At 41.1% G+C, this 13,689-nt stretch overlaps 1 protein-coding gene across 4 annotated transcripts in view; it reads left to right on the plus strand.

Moving 5' to 3' along the window:
• The window catches only part of DNAJC6 (DnaJ heat shock protein family (Hsp40) member C6), a 140,354-nt gene that overhangs the window by 107,251 nt on the left and 19,414 nt on the right, over positions 1-13,689 (plus strand). For all 4 annotated transcript variants that reach the window (XM_059136318.1, XM_059136319.1, XM_059136317.1 and 1 more), the window contains exons 6-12: positions 3,609-3,742; positions 4,256-4,450; positions 5,562-5,679; positions 7,225-7,304; positions 8,357-8,550; positions 8,659-8,739; positions 11,364-11,798. In XM_059136318.1, the coding sequence (XP_058992301.1) occupies positions 3,609-3,742; positions 4,256-4,450; positions 5,562-5,679; positions 7,225-7,304; positions 8,357-8,550; positions 8,659-8,739; positions 11,364-11,798 (1,237 nt within the window). The remainder of the gene's footprint in view (positions 1-3,608; positions 3,743-4,255; positions 4,451-5,561; positions 5,680-7,224; positions 7,305-8,356; positions 8,551-8,658; positions 8,740-11,363; positions 11,799-13,689) is intronic.

Here is a 13,689-nt window from a genome sequence, read left to right on the forward strand (position 1 = left end):
ATCATTTCTTTTTGTGCTTGAATAAAAATGAAATAAGAAGACCCCTCTGCTCTTGCACATAGTCATGTAGATTAATTGTATGTTGTAGCAATTCCTAGTGGAAGTGATGACTTTCTTGACCCCTGACTTATTAGGGTCCCTTTCCCCAACTATCCTCTTATCTATTGTTTAAAACTCAACTCTGGTAAAATATTTTTGACTCATGAGTATTTCCCCAATATGGACATTTCCAGTGTGTATCTTAATGTCTTCTGTGGCATCCTTGTAATCTGGCGGTCTGCCTGTTTTTGCACTAGACTATAAGCATCTCACAGGCAAGAACTATGTCTTCTTTATCTTTGCACCCGGGTCTGAAAGGTTTGAATAAGTGATTGCATGCATGAACAAATGGACACACAGGTGGAATCTGAGCATAAATACTAGAACTATTCATTGCTTCTAGAAATGTCAGGGTATATATTTTTTTGCTCTAGGGATTACCTGATGATTTTCTCCCTCCTTGAGAGCCACTTGGCTAAAAGAGGGAAAAAATCTAAAGAGGATACTTTCTTCTTTCTGTCTCATGTTCTCAGACTCTTGGCAACAAAGAAAAAGCACTTGGTGTTCATAGAAGTTTAATGCGAAAGGCCAAAGGGTTTTCTTGTGGAGGCACAGTAGATTGTACAATAGAACAGATTACTTTCAGGGACTAAGCAGCCTTTAGGCACCCTGGTGATTTTCTCTTTACTCAAGAACTTTCTAAAAAGTTCGGAGAGCCAGAGTCTGACAGCTTTGTAAGAGAAGATGGCTTAAGAGATACTGGAGGCTTCTGGTTCTTATGATACAATTATGAAGAATCAAAAACCAACAAAGAAGAAAAAGAAGCAGACAAAGGATTATGACACCATTGGCTGCTCTCTACTTACTAGAAAATGATGTGCATGAGTCGTACGTCTGTATCAAGTCTTTGGGAAATGGAATTGAAGCTGAAAGTGGGAGCTTTTATTTTTATCATGTATATTTCTGTCTTATTAAAAATAATAAGCATATACTCATCTTTCCATAAAAAACTAGTTAAACTTTGAAAAAGACTTGTGTGGTAGATATAAAAGGAGGGGACACATATCCCTAGAGCCATGAATCAGGTAAGAGTATCAAGAAGGCTAAATCTAAAAGGAATGAAGATTAAGAAAAATGTCTTTTAAAAAAAAAGACACAAAAACTGTCCTTGGAATAAGGACAATAACAAATGCTTAAGGCACATGGTTTAATCTTAACTCCTTTATTCTGTTTCTCTATCAGGGAAACAGATGTCAGGCTAGGAAGGGAGTTACAATGATCAGTTAAGACAAGCTGATAGGTAGTGAGATATGAAAAGAGCTTCACAGTACTTAAAAATAATCCACTCTCTAGACTTAAATTCTGTGACAGAATGCCGAGAGCGCTTGGAAAAGCAATCATGGACTCCTTATGTAATATGAGGAAACAGGAAATAGAGGTGCCAAGCAAACAAAGACAGGGGAGTTTTTCCAAAAGATGGAGGAGGTTGATCCTGGAAAGTTACAGGCTGGTGAACCTGATGGCAATTCAAGGCAAAATTCTAATCTAAGTCTTTGCACAGATATTAAACTCTTCGGAAAAAGAAGTCCTCATTGTTTCATTATGAACACATGTATCAAAACAACTGAACTTTTGCAACAAGGCCAATAGATTAGTAGGGACAGTTTATTGGATTCCTGAAAGATATTTTCCAATTTCTTATAATCAAGATAGAGCAATCTGGGCTAGGCTGTTATACATTGAGTTGGATTTTGGCTCAGTATCTGCTTCCAAAAGTAGGTGATTAATGAATCAGCATCCTTCCAGGAGAAAGTTGCATTTGGTTGCTCTTTTAATTGAAAACATTGATGATGATATGAAGATCAAGCTTACCAATTTTCTCGGAACTGGGAAGGTCATATAATGAATCTGGATTTTAAAAGCCATTGCAGGTTGGTTGTTTAAAAGAAGCTAACAATGTGAAATTAAACACAGAATAAATGTAAAGTCCCTAATCTTGTTGTAAAAGATTAAATATTTTTGTGTCTTAGCTTAACACATCATTTGAAAAAGAACTAGGGGTTTTAGTGGATAGGAAGATCAATAAGAGCTTGTGGTGTGACTTAGCCTGTATATAAACTACTTTAGCCTGGGGTTATGTTAGTAAAAGCATAGTGTCCAGAATAAGGAAGATGGTATTTCTTTTCCTCTCTAGTGTGGTTGGAGTATATCTCATATCTTGTATTTCACATCTGGGTAGCACATTTAAGGTTGTTGTTTTAAAATGAGTCTGTGCAGAAAAAGTTTGCCAAATGACGTCTGTGAAAATGGAGTATCAAATGGGGAAGAATCAAAGGAACTGTGTATTGGTTGGGATTCTTTAGAGAAACAGAGCCAACATATAATGTATTTATTATAGGAATTGGCTCATGCAGTTACAGAGGCTGAAAGGTCCCACAATTTATTTGCTCTCTGCAAGCTAAAGAACCAGAAAAGCTGGCAGTGTAAATCAGTCTGAGTCCAAGGCCTGAGAACCAGAGGCTCTGATGTCTCAGGGGAGAAGAAGGTAGACATTTCTAGTTAAAAAACATAGAAAATTTGCCCTTCTTTACTTTTTGGTTCTATCCGGGTCCTCAAGAGATTAGATGATGCCCGCTCATGTTGATGAGGGTGTTTCTTTTTTTGCTCACTCTACTGAATCAAATGCTGATCTCTTTTAGAAGCACCCTCATAGACACATCCAGAAGTAATATTTTACCAGCTATCTGAGCATCCCTTAACCCAGTCAAGTTGACACATAATATTAGCCGTCATAGACTGGGTGTGTTTTTAACTTTGAAAACAGAAGAGTTGGTGGAAAGGGAGGGTATTTCAGACATGTGAAAGGCTTTCCCAGGGAGAAAGAAGTAGGCTTACTTTTTTTGACAGAAGGAAGAATCAGGATCACTGAGTGGAATAGACTTTAAGCTGAACTTACTCAGGACAAAAACTTTGTAACCGGGACTGAGCTTCTTCTAGTAGCAGCAAACTCTGTGTCATTTAAAGTATTCTAGAAGAACCTGTGTCACCATCTATCGGGAGTGTTACTGCATATAGTTCTCCATTAAATGTGGTCGAATCATGTAAATCTTCTTTATTTTCTCTGATTCTAGGAACATACCTTGGGTGAAATATATACATAGCATATTCCGAAAAACAGTATTTCCCAAATCTGTGAACTCTACCTCTGGCCGGCAACCAAGAGACCTCAACTACCAGTTCTGATCTTACAAGATCAAAGTTACTTTGAAGATTAGATTATTTTTCAGTAAATATATACAAATTAAACTTACATTGCTTGGTTTCTTAGGTTAGTAGAGTTAATTTTGCCCTTGTTGTGTTGTGATTTGAAGATCTGGGACAGAGTTTGGTTTTCAAACGCACAATTTTTAACTGAAAATCATTCTGTTAAGAGGAATTCTCCCTTGTCTCCCCTCTTTTCACTGCAGGCACAGCCCTTCTCCGTGGTGAGTGGCTGATTGGACCATGTCTGTTTTATGGTCCAGTGAATCACATTTATACATAAAGCGTTTATGTATCTTTCTTGGCAGGATGGACGGGCAGCATCGTCAATTCTGGTCGGTGCTATGTTCATTTTCTGTAACCTCTACTCTACTCCTGGCCCTGCCGTACGGTTGTTATACGCAAAGCGACCCGGAATCGGGCTATCGCCATCCCACAGGAGGTAAAGTAAGCTAGATGCAGAGTAGGCTCAGATGTTTCTAAACTGCTGTCATGCACTTAAAAAAAGGAAAACCCTTTTTAGGTAATTGACTTATTATAGTCCCATTAGCACAGTTTCTCCCTTTCTTATTTTAATTGCTTCTCCTTACTCTTTTTGCATTGAAAGTGTTTCTGATGATAAATCCTAAAATTTTCCCAGAGCCAGAGCAAGCCTTTAGCTGACAGATTGAATCTGGTCGATCAAATAAGAACAGATATGCAAATATCGAGCTAGTGTAAGGCTCCACAAGTTTTTTCGTTAAATAAATATGCCTTTTCAGTTCTTCGGGGGAAATATAGGAATGTCACTAGATAAAAGCTTTCCTAAATTTTTGGCTACATCCTCTTTTGGCAGTTAATGTTTAAGAAATTAACAGAGTAAATGGTTATTGTAAGTTAGTCATTTTCAAGAACAGACTTGACAGCAAAGATTGATTGTTTCTTTCACCGACAGAATGTCAATCTTCTGTTTCAGGTACCTGGGCTATATGTGTGACCTCCTAGCAGACAAACCTTACCGCCCTCACTTCAAGCCTCTCACCATTAAGTCCATCACTGTCAGTCCAGTTCCTTTTTTTAACAAACAGAGAAACGGATGTCGTCCTTACTGTGATGTATTGATTGGAGAAACCAAAATATATACAACCTGTGCAGATTTTGAACGAATGAAGTAAGTTATGATACTTTTTTAAGAAAAGATTTTATTTGTTAGAGAGAGAGAGCAAGGGAGTGAGCACACATAGGGAAGATAGGTAGAGGGAAGAGGAGATGCAGACTCCCCACTGAACAGGGAGAGTGATGTGGGGCTCCATCTGAGAACCCCGAGATCATGACCTGAGCTGAAGGCAGATGCTTAACTGGATGAGGCACTTGAGCACCCCAGTCTTGATACATCTCTTTACTTCTTCCTGTGAATTGCCTTATTCTTCTGTAAGTTGGATCATATTCTTCCTGGGAGAACTACATTACTGTGACATGGCTGATGTTAAAAAAAAAAAAAAAAATTCTGTGCAGGTTGTAATTATAGAAAAGCAAAACTAAATCAAGGGACATTATAGCTCCCTCTCAAATTGAGATACAAGCTAAGGTACTAGCGTGAGCTATAATGAGGGTTAAGACAGTGATGGCAACAGAGGACCTGCACATTGAAGAAAGAGATGACCTTGATGAGATTTAGTGAGGATGAGGGAAAAATCAGGGATGAATGAAGTTTCTGGGTAAGCAATGAGGTAGATAGTCATTTAATCAAAGCAGTTATAGAATCCGCAGTAAAGAGCAGGTGCCAGAGGGAGGTGGTAGGGGTATGGTGAGAAGATAGTAGATGGTAATATAAAATGAAGTTAGTTTGGAATAGGTTAAATTTGGGGATTGGTATCCAAGATACTCAGAGAGCATAACAGTGCCGTTTCTATGCTGATCTTGGTTGGACATTTTTGTTCCCTCTGTCCCTACTTTAACTGTTAATTTAAAGTCAAGTGACAAATACAACATGGCTAGATGTATTTGAGGATCATGACATCTATAGAGTAGGGATGGGTAGTCAATTTATCTGGAAGTCCAGTTGGGATGGAGAGAGAGAGGACCTATCATTAGACCAACAGCATCCCATAGGAGAACCAGTTTGCACCCATGGCTGTTCTCCTAACTCTTCTCAAGATAGGAAACAGTTCTTGGGTGCAGACTTGGGCAATAGATCCGTTGGCCAAAGCCACAGAGGACTCTACCTATGTGATAATACAAGATTAGACTCTTCCAATGTAAATTTTTGTCTCTGTTCAAAGAGAATACCGTGTCCAAGATGGAAAAATCTTCATTCCCTTGAGCATCACTGTGCAAGGAGATGTTGTTGTTTCCATGTACCACTTGAGGTCAACCATTGGGAGCCGGCTACAGGCTAAGGTATGGTTTCAGGAGGAATTATGGCATAAATTCTTCTGAGCCTTTAATAGGAATATTTTATTTTATGTTGTTATTTAAAGGAATCTCTGTGCCCAGTGTGGAGCTTGAATTCATGACCATGAGATCAAGAGTCTCATGCTCTCCCTGCTGAGCCAGCAAGGCATCCCTTAATATAAGGAGTATTTTAGAATCTTTTCTTGGCATTACTTTGGGTTTGAGTGGCTTGTAGTTTTAGAATTAGAAAGAGGTCTTAAAAATTACTTATGCCTATTTCCCTCATTTTATAGGGAATGAGACTCAGAGAGGTTATGATTTCCTGGTCCTTGGCTTGATGACTTTGCCAGAAGCTGACAGCCCTAGAACTTCTAGCAAACTTTGCTCTTTAGAAACTTGTGCCCTTTTTTATAGTGTCCCATTTGGATCAATGGGAGAGGATATATTTCTATGAAGGGTGTGGGATTTAAGTAATTATATTTTAAAAATTTCTTATTATCGTAACATTCACATAACATAAAATTCATTCTTTTAATGTATGTAGTACATACATTATGTTTAGTATTTTCAAAAGGTTATGCATCACTACTATATAATTCCATAATGTATGTAGTACACACATTATGTTTAGCATTTTCAAAAGGTTATGCATCACTACTATATAATTCCATAACATCTTTATCATGCCCAAAAGAAGCTCTATACTTATTAGCGGCCACTGCCCATTCCCCTCTTCCATCTCCTAGGCAACCACCAATCTATTGTCTGTTTCTATAGACTTGCTTATTTCAAACATTTCATATAAATGGAATCATACTATATGTGGTCCTTTGAGACTGACTTCTTTCACTTAGCAGGTTTCTGAAATTCACCCACGTTGTATCATGTATCAGTACTTCATTCCCTTATATGGCCAAATGATATTCCATTATGGCTCTGCACTTTCCATTCATCTCTTCATCAGTTGATGGACATTTGGGTCTTACCTCTTCTTGGATATTATGAATAATGTAGTAGGTACTTGTATTTTAATCAGAATTGTATTTAATCAGAAATTTGCTAAGCGTATGCTCTATGCCAGTCATCACCTTAGGGGTATAGGACAGACAAGAATAAGACTGTGTCCCTGCCCTTTGGGAGCTCAGCCTAGCAGGAGAAATTCATCACATATCTGAATATCCACTATCAGAGAAGAGGTAGGCTGCAGAAAGGCTACAGGGAGGATATGACCTTGTAAGGTGGCCCTTGAAGGATTGGAGGTTGGAGCAGGGGCATCCTGGGTAGAAGGAATGGAATGAGCCAAAGTATGACAGTGAGCAAGAACGTGAGACATTAATGGAGGGGATGACTTGCCCAAGCAGAGTTCATGGGGAGGAGAGGCTGGAAACTCTGCTGGGCTATTTCCAAATGGGAAGATCATTTAGTATTCATAGTAAGCAAAGGCTCAGATTTTGAAACAGTTGAAAGTGCATGGCTCCCTAAAATACAGTCTTTTGATCCAATTCCCTTTTCACTGGCTGACTGTAATGTGCTTCTCTCATGTATTTTTAGGTGACCAACACCCAGATATTCCAGCTTCAGTTTCATACTGGATTCATACCACTGGAAACCACAGTGTTAAAGTTCACCAAGTGAGTGCTGCTTGAACCGAACACTCCTTTCAATATAAGCAGCTGTGAAATGCTGGAAGCCAAGAGCCCAAGGCTCATGGACTCTATGCTGCAACACCCCTGGAACCCTGTGCTGCAGGACTAACAGTTGTTAGAGTGTAACTTAGCAGCTCAGGAGAGCCCAGTTGCATTTTACAACTTGCAATTGGATATAATTTGTCTTGAACACAAGAGGATCAAAGACTTGAAACAGAAGGGTCTAAAATTCCTCCTGAGGGGGGGCGCCTGGGTGGTTCAGTGGGTTGAAGCCTCTGCCTTCGGCTCAGGTCATGATCTCAGGGTCCTGGGATCGAGCCCCACATCGGGCTCTCTGCTCAGCGGGGAGCCTGCTTCCTCCTCTCTCTCTCTGCCTGCCTCTCTGCCTACTTGTCATCACTGTCTGTCAAATAAATAAATAAAATCTTTAAAAAAAAAAAAAATAAAATAAAATAAAATAAAATTCCTCCTGAGGGAACAAGACTGAACAAATTAGAAACCCTTTGCTTCTATGTATCCCTTTGTGTCTTTCAATAGGGATGGCAGTTTAATCTGTGGTATGCTATGAGTGATGACCCTTTAGACACAATGCCAGGCCATAGCACTGAAGCAGGGTACCCCTCTGTACGAACTTTAGTTGCTTTATTACTACATGGTCTTGGGAACTCAAAGGGGTGGCTGAAGCCTGGAGGATAGGGTCAGGATAGGAGGTGGACATTCAGCAGCTCAGGGTGGCCCCCTGGGGCTATTTCATTACCTTAACAACTGACTTGGCCTTGCCTGGATCTATCAGCCATCCTTCTAGAATGCCTTCACATGCAGTAGTATCCAAATTTTTTGAGTAGGCATTACTCTCCTCTTTTCTCTTGATGAGGAAAGCAAGCTTAGGACAGTTAAGTCACTTAACTGGTTAATGATTGCTTTTTCCCTAGGAATGAGTCTCAGGGTCAACCTGAGTCAACCTACAATGATTTCTGTGCTGAACATCATTCTGATCCCATTGTTTTTCACTGATCTTCTTTTAAATTCCTATGTAGACCTGAGTTGGATGCATGTGATGTACCAGAAAAATACCCTCAGCTATTTCAGGTGACTCTGGATGTAGAACTACAGCCCCACGACAAAGTGATAGACTTAACTCCACCATGGGAACATTACTGCACGAAAGATGTCAATCCCAGCATCCTCTTCTCTTCTCACCAGGAGCATCAAGATACTCTGGTCTTGGGAGGTATGACTCCCCTGGTGGCTTTATTTTCAGGGCAAAGCCTCTGTGTTAGTTATCCCTTTGACTTCTTTCCTGTGTTTCATTGATGCTGCATGGCCTTTTGTCTTGCAGGACAGGCTCCAATAGACATCCCTCCGGACAACCCCCGGCATTTTGGGCAAGGTGGCTTCTTTTCCTCTCTCTGTTGGCAAGGTAATTCCAAGCATTTTTCTGAGTTACGTGGTTAGACACTTTAAGTTACATGGTTCTTCTGTGAATGTGGTTCATTCTCAAAGCAGCCTCAAAGGCAGCAGCACTTAGAAGTCATCCTTATTCCTCCTTATTTCACACCCTCCCTGCTCATTCCTTTTCCTTAATCAGGCAATTTGAAATTACTTCCCTATTTTCAACTCCATGGGTACTCTTAGACTGATGTAGAAAACCATTTTTAGCCAAATTCCACCTTTTCTCTCTATGCTGTGTTTTGGATCACATCTTACATGGACTTAGGAATAAGCATGACATTCTCTAGGATTTCCCTTTATGCTGCTGACACATGAGTTAATAAAGGACGCTATCTCCTGCTCTTGAGTACATATTCTGAAAACATAAAGTCTGGCATTTCTCCCAGAGGGCTCTTACCACCAACAGTGCAGATCTAAGCTTTCCCCGGTACAGAAGAGGCAAACACCTTGCCTATATGTCTCTGCTACATGCCTTAACAGCCGTGGCAGAGATTGGGCTCAATCACAGTATCCTTTTCTGCCAAACCTGGAGATGTTTTAGAATCTTTGCAACATAACACTTCACACTGCTGCCATCAGTAGACTGGCATTGGCATTCTGTCCGTATACATTTGTCTCCTTGCTGTAGAGTTTGCTGAGGTTAACTGCAAGATTCAATGCAGAATTGAATTGCAAAGACTTTCTCTAAGAAAGGGGTAAGAAAATAGCTTTGGCAATGCTTTGGATAAAATTCTTTTGATTTACCTTTCTTTGCTGAGTGAACATAATGTGGTATTCCCATTGTCTTTGGAGTTTTCCACGTTTGGTGACAAAAAAGTTCACAGAATTCCTTTGAATTAAAGCCTTACTTTCAGGGAGCCTGGGTAGCTCAGTTGGTTGAGCAACTGCCTTCAGCTCAGGTCATGATCCTAGAGTCCTGGGATTGAGTCCCACATTTGGCTCCCTGCTTGGTGGGGAGTCTGCGTCTCCCTTTGAGCCTCCCCCTTCTCATGCTCTCTCTCATTTTCTCTCAAATAAAAAAGTAAAATATTTTTAAAAAAAAGAAAAAAAAAGCCTTAATTTCAGAATTTCCTACTGAGAAATGGAACCAGTAACATTAAAAAAAAAAAAAAATAGGACGCCCAGTGAAATTTAGACAGCAGGTAGACTTCCCAGTTCCCACAGTAACAAGTCCACTGCCATCGTAACTTCTTCTCATAAGGGCTTTTAATAAAACTTCACTTTTTCCTCTCTACTGACATTGTAGTAAGTAATTTAGAAATCATTCCTGTTAGGCTCTGAAATAGGTTTTAGCATAAATGCACAATTTCTTATCTGAACCTCACAGAACCAGAAGCATTTAGGAAGTGCAAAAGTTTTCAGATTTTAGAAAGGTGATATGGTACGTAAATTGTATATTACTTAGTGTCCCCAGCAGCATCTCAGACAACTTATAATGGTACGTAAATTGTATATTACTTAGTGTCCCCAGCAGCATCTCAGACAACTTATAATGGTACGTAAATTGTATATTACTTAGTGTCCCCAGCAGCATCTCAGACAACTTGTAATGAAACATATTCATGTTTCTGCAGTGAAACATTAAAAAAAAAGAAAAATCACGCTGGGTGAGATAAATGGAGTTTATAAATACTTTCACATCAGTTCTGGTCAGAACTGGTTTTCCACCAGCTGAATTTGTTCCAAACTTAGGGAGACCTTTCCCTTTTCATAGCTTTGTGCATTTCAGAATCGGGGATTAAGGGTATGGATCTGTACTTGATTTGGAATGTGGGTCTAGCTGACATTAAATAAGGAAGTTCCTTTGGAGGATCTGTTTCAAGGAGCACCTGAAAAGTTCCTCACCAGCGTCTCCATCCCTTCCCCAGTACAGGCTCTTCCCTGTTGCCCATCTGATGTTGACAGGGTCTAAGGACCATCCTGAGTGGAGCCCCTCTGTCTATTCACTCGTTAGGTGTGTGGCTTGCTTCCTCCAGACTGTGGGAGGAAGGACTTGGTTTTGGCCAAAGGCCTGGAAAAGAAAAGACAGAGGAATCAGCAAAAGATTAGGAAACAGGGTTTTGTTTTGTTGTTGTTTTTTTTTTTTTTTTCCCCAAAGCACCTAGCAGTAGCACCTAGAAGATAATAATCATAATCATAATCGTAAACACCAAAGTACTACTTCATATTGGTCTGAACATTTTCTGTCTATCATCTCATGTAATTCTTACAGCGGCCAGCTGAGTTAGGTACTCTTTGTCACCTCCCTTTTGCTGAGGAGGAAACCAAGGCACAGAGCAGAGGAGAAGGAAAGTAACTTTCTCAATGTCACAGAACCAGTAAGTAGTAGAGGTGGGATTCAGACCCAGCCTGTCCAGCTGTGAAGTTCCTGCTCCTTTTCATTGCGCCGTCCTGCCTCTCAGATGCCCAACAGAGGGTGATTGAATGTCGTGGGAAATACATCCCGATGGCCATCGGTAAGGGATGTTTACTCAGGCATTGTTTGCTCAGGCCTGCTCCTTCCTCTTTCTGGAGTTCTGGACTGACTCTCTCTCCTCAAAACCAATAGTCCTGTGGCCAGTAACTAATTATGGGCATCTTTGCCTTCCTTAGATCAGAAATCAGAAAAATCGTTCTGTGAAGAGGACCACGCTGCACTAGTGAACCCAGAAAGTGAGCAGTCGGATGATGAACTTCTGACTCTGTCCAGTCCACATGGCAACGCCAGCGGTGACAAACATCATGGAGCTAAAAAGCCCAGCAAAAAGCAGCAGGAGCCAGCTGCTCCTCCACCCCCCGAGGATGTGGACCTTCTGGGCCTGGAAGGGTCTGCAGTGAGTCAGAACTTCTCTCCGCCAGTGGCGCCTCCCACCAATTCTGAACTGCTGAGTGACCTGTTTGGGGGTGGAGGGGCAGCCGGGCCTGTCCAGGCTGGCCAGTCAGGGGTAGAAGACGTGTTTCATCCGAGTGGACCTGCGTCCACCCAGTCGACACCACGCCGCTCTGCCGCCTCCACGTCTGCGTCTCCAACCCTAAGAGTGGGAGAAGGTAATGTTTTCCATGTTGTGCTGTACCTCTCAGTTTTGAACGGTAACCTTGGAGCCAAGCAGGCAGTATTGAACTTTCCTAGTCAGTGAGACTTTTCTGGTCTCCCTGGTCTCCCTCTTAGAGGTCTCTATCTCCAGTTAAATGGAGAATGTAAGAGGAAATAGGAATGTTGTCCATTTTGGTAGGACGGTGTAAGAGTGAATGTTTGAGCTCTTCATCCTTTCTGGTTTTTTTTCCCAGAGCTTCAATTCCTGAGCTGTTTTAGTGACTTCTGCTTGGAGATGTAGAATGATACATTGTTACTAATAATAACAGCTAATATTCATGGAGTACTTACTGTTTGCCTAACATGAAATTTAACACGAAGCATGGATTCAGTTATTATAAAAATCTGGTAACTAGGTGCTATTATTGTCCCTATTTTTAGAGTTAAGGAAATGGAGGCTTAGGGTCAAATTAGTAGCATACATTTATACAGCTCGTTACTGGCGGGGCCAGGGTCCAAAACTGGGCCATTTGACTTGAGAGCTCTCTCTTAATTTTCCTGTAGTGTTTTCCTGGAATTGTGATTTTCTAAATACACTTTGGGTACCAGAGAAGTACTTGGTTACTTCAAGCTACATTCAAGGCACTTAGGCAGCAGCACTGCTGACTGTAGCCAGGTGGTTGTTTCCCGGGTGGTTCGGCTTTGCTCTGCTCATTGTTTCAGGCTCAACCTACGACTGGTCCTTGGCAGTGTTTTGAAATTTGCAAGACACTGTATGTAGCTGGGTCAGTGTTTTAGCTGCCCCTTCTTACTATCTCCAGGAACCAAGATGACATCATGTTAGGAAGAGTAAAGAGAAACATCTCAGCTCTGCACTGCTGTGGTAACCTGTGAGAACTTGCTTCCCCAAGCTAATCCTGCAGTTCCCAGGGGGCTCTCAGGGTGATGTTCATTTACAGTCGTTCAGCTGGAGGTGTTCAGTGTAAGAGTGAGTCTTAAAATCATAGTATGTGGGTGTTGAGCCTCCAGCTCGTACATCAGTGACTGATGGGCCATGGTGGTACCCAGGCGCCCTGAATCTCAGGCCATTTCCTCTCTATCTGGCTTCCCTTTATCTAGTTCTTACTCAACAAAGTGAACAAAAGATCTGTCGGAATAAAAAAGTCTGCAAGATCCAAACACCATAGTACTCAGTCAGGTTCCAAGGCCATGCACTTTGTGTGACTTTCAGTGATTCAGTTCATCACACTCCCGTGTAGATAGTTACATTCTAGGGTCAGAGCTACAGGGGATCTTTGAGATATGAGTTAAACCCGTGCCTTAGGTTGTAGATAATGAAACTGAGGCTAAATGTATTGGTTGACTTGGTCTTCTGAAACCGTTTCATATCCTGTGGGATGAAGATAATACTACTATCTGGCAGGGAGAGACTGAGAATCCACTGAAGTATTTTTCTTTGAAGGGCAGTATAAGCTCTGAGAAATGATACAACGTTGGTTTTGCTATATTGTTGCTGGAGTCCTCAGCTGCTTACTTTGTTCTGGTCGTCTGGGTACATTCACAGACTTTTCCTCACTTCACTAAATCTGCACCTGGTTTCTAGCAAGTTACTGAGAGGTGGTGGTCGGAGAAAGTGTTTGAGTGACATAACAACACTCATTTTCTCCTCTTTCTAACTTTCAAGTGAGCCAGAGACCACAAAAAACAGAAGTTAAGCAAAACCTGGGGTTTTCTACTGTTCACCTTGATAGCAGAGCTTGTCTGCCTGGTCTTTGTTCACTAATACATTCAGTATGAGCACAGGCTGTTCACAGAGCATCTCCTTTGGTCCCAGCGTGGTTTTGTGGGTCATTTCTGGAGGGTCCACGAGGCCCTCATTGTTGGGATTTATGGGTCATCCAGCAG

The sequence above is a fragment of the Mustela lutreola genome, chromosome 10, assembly GCF_030435805.1.
Source record: "Mustela lutreola isolate mMusLut2 chromosome 10, mMusLut2.pri, whole genome shotgun sequence".
Taxonomy (NCBI): domain Eukaryota; kingdom Metazoa; phylum Chordata; class Mammalia; order Carnivora; family Mustelidae; genus Mustela; species Mustela lutreola.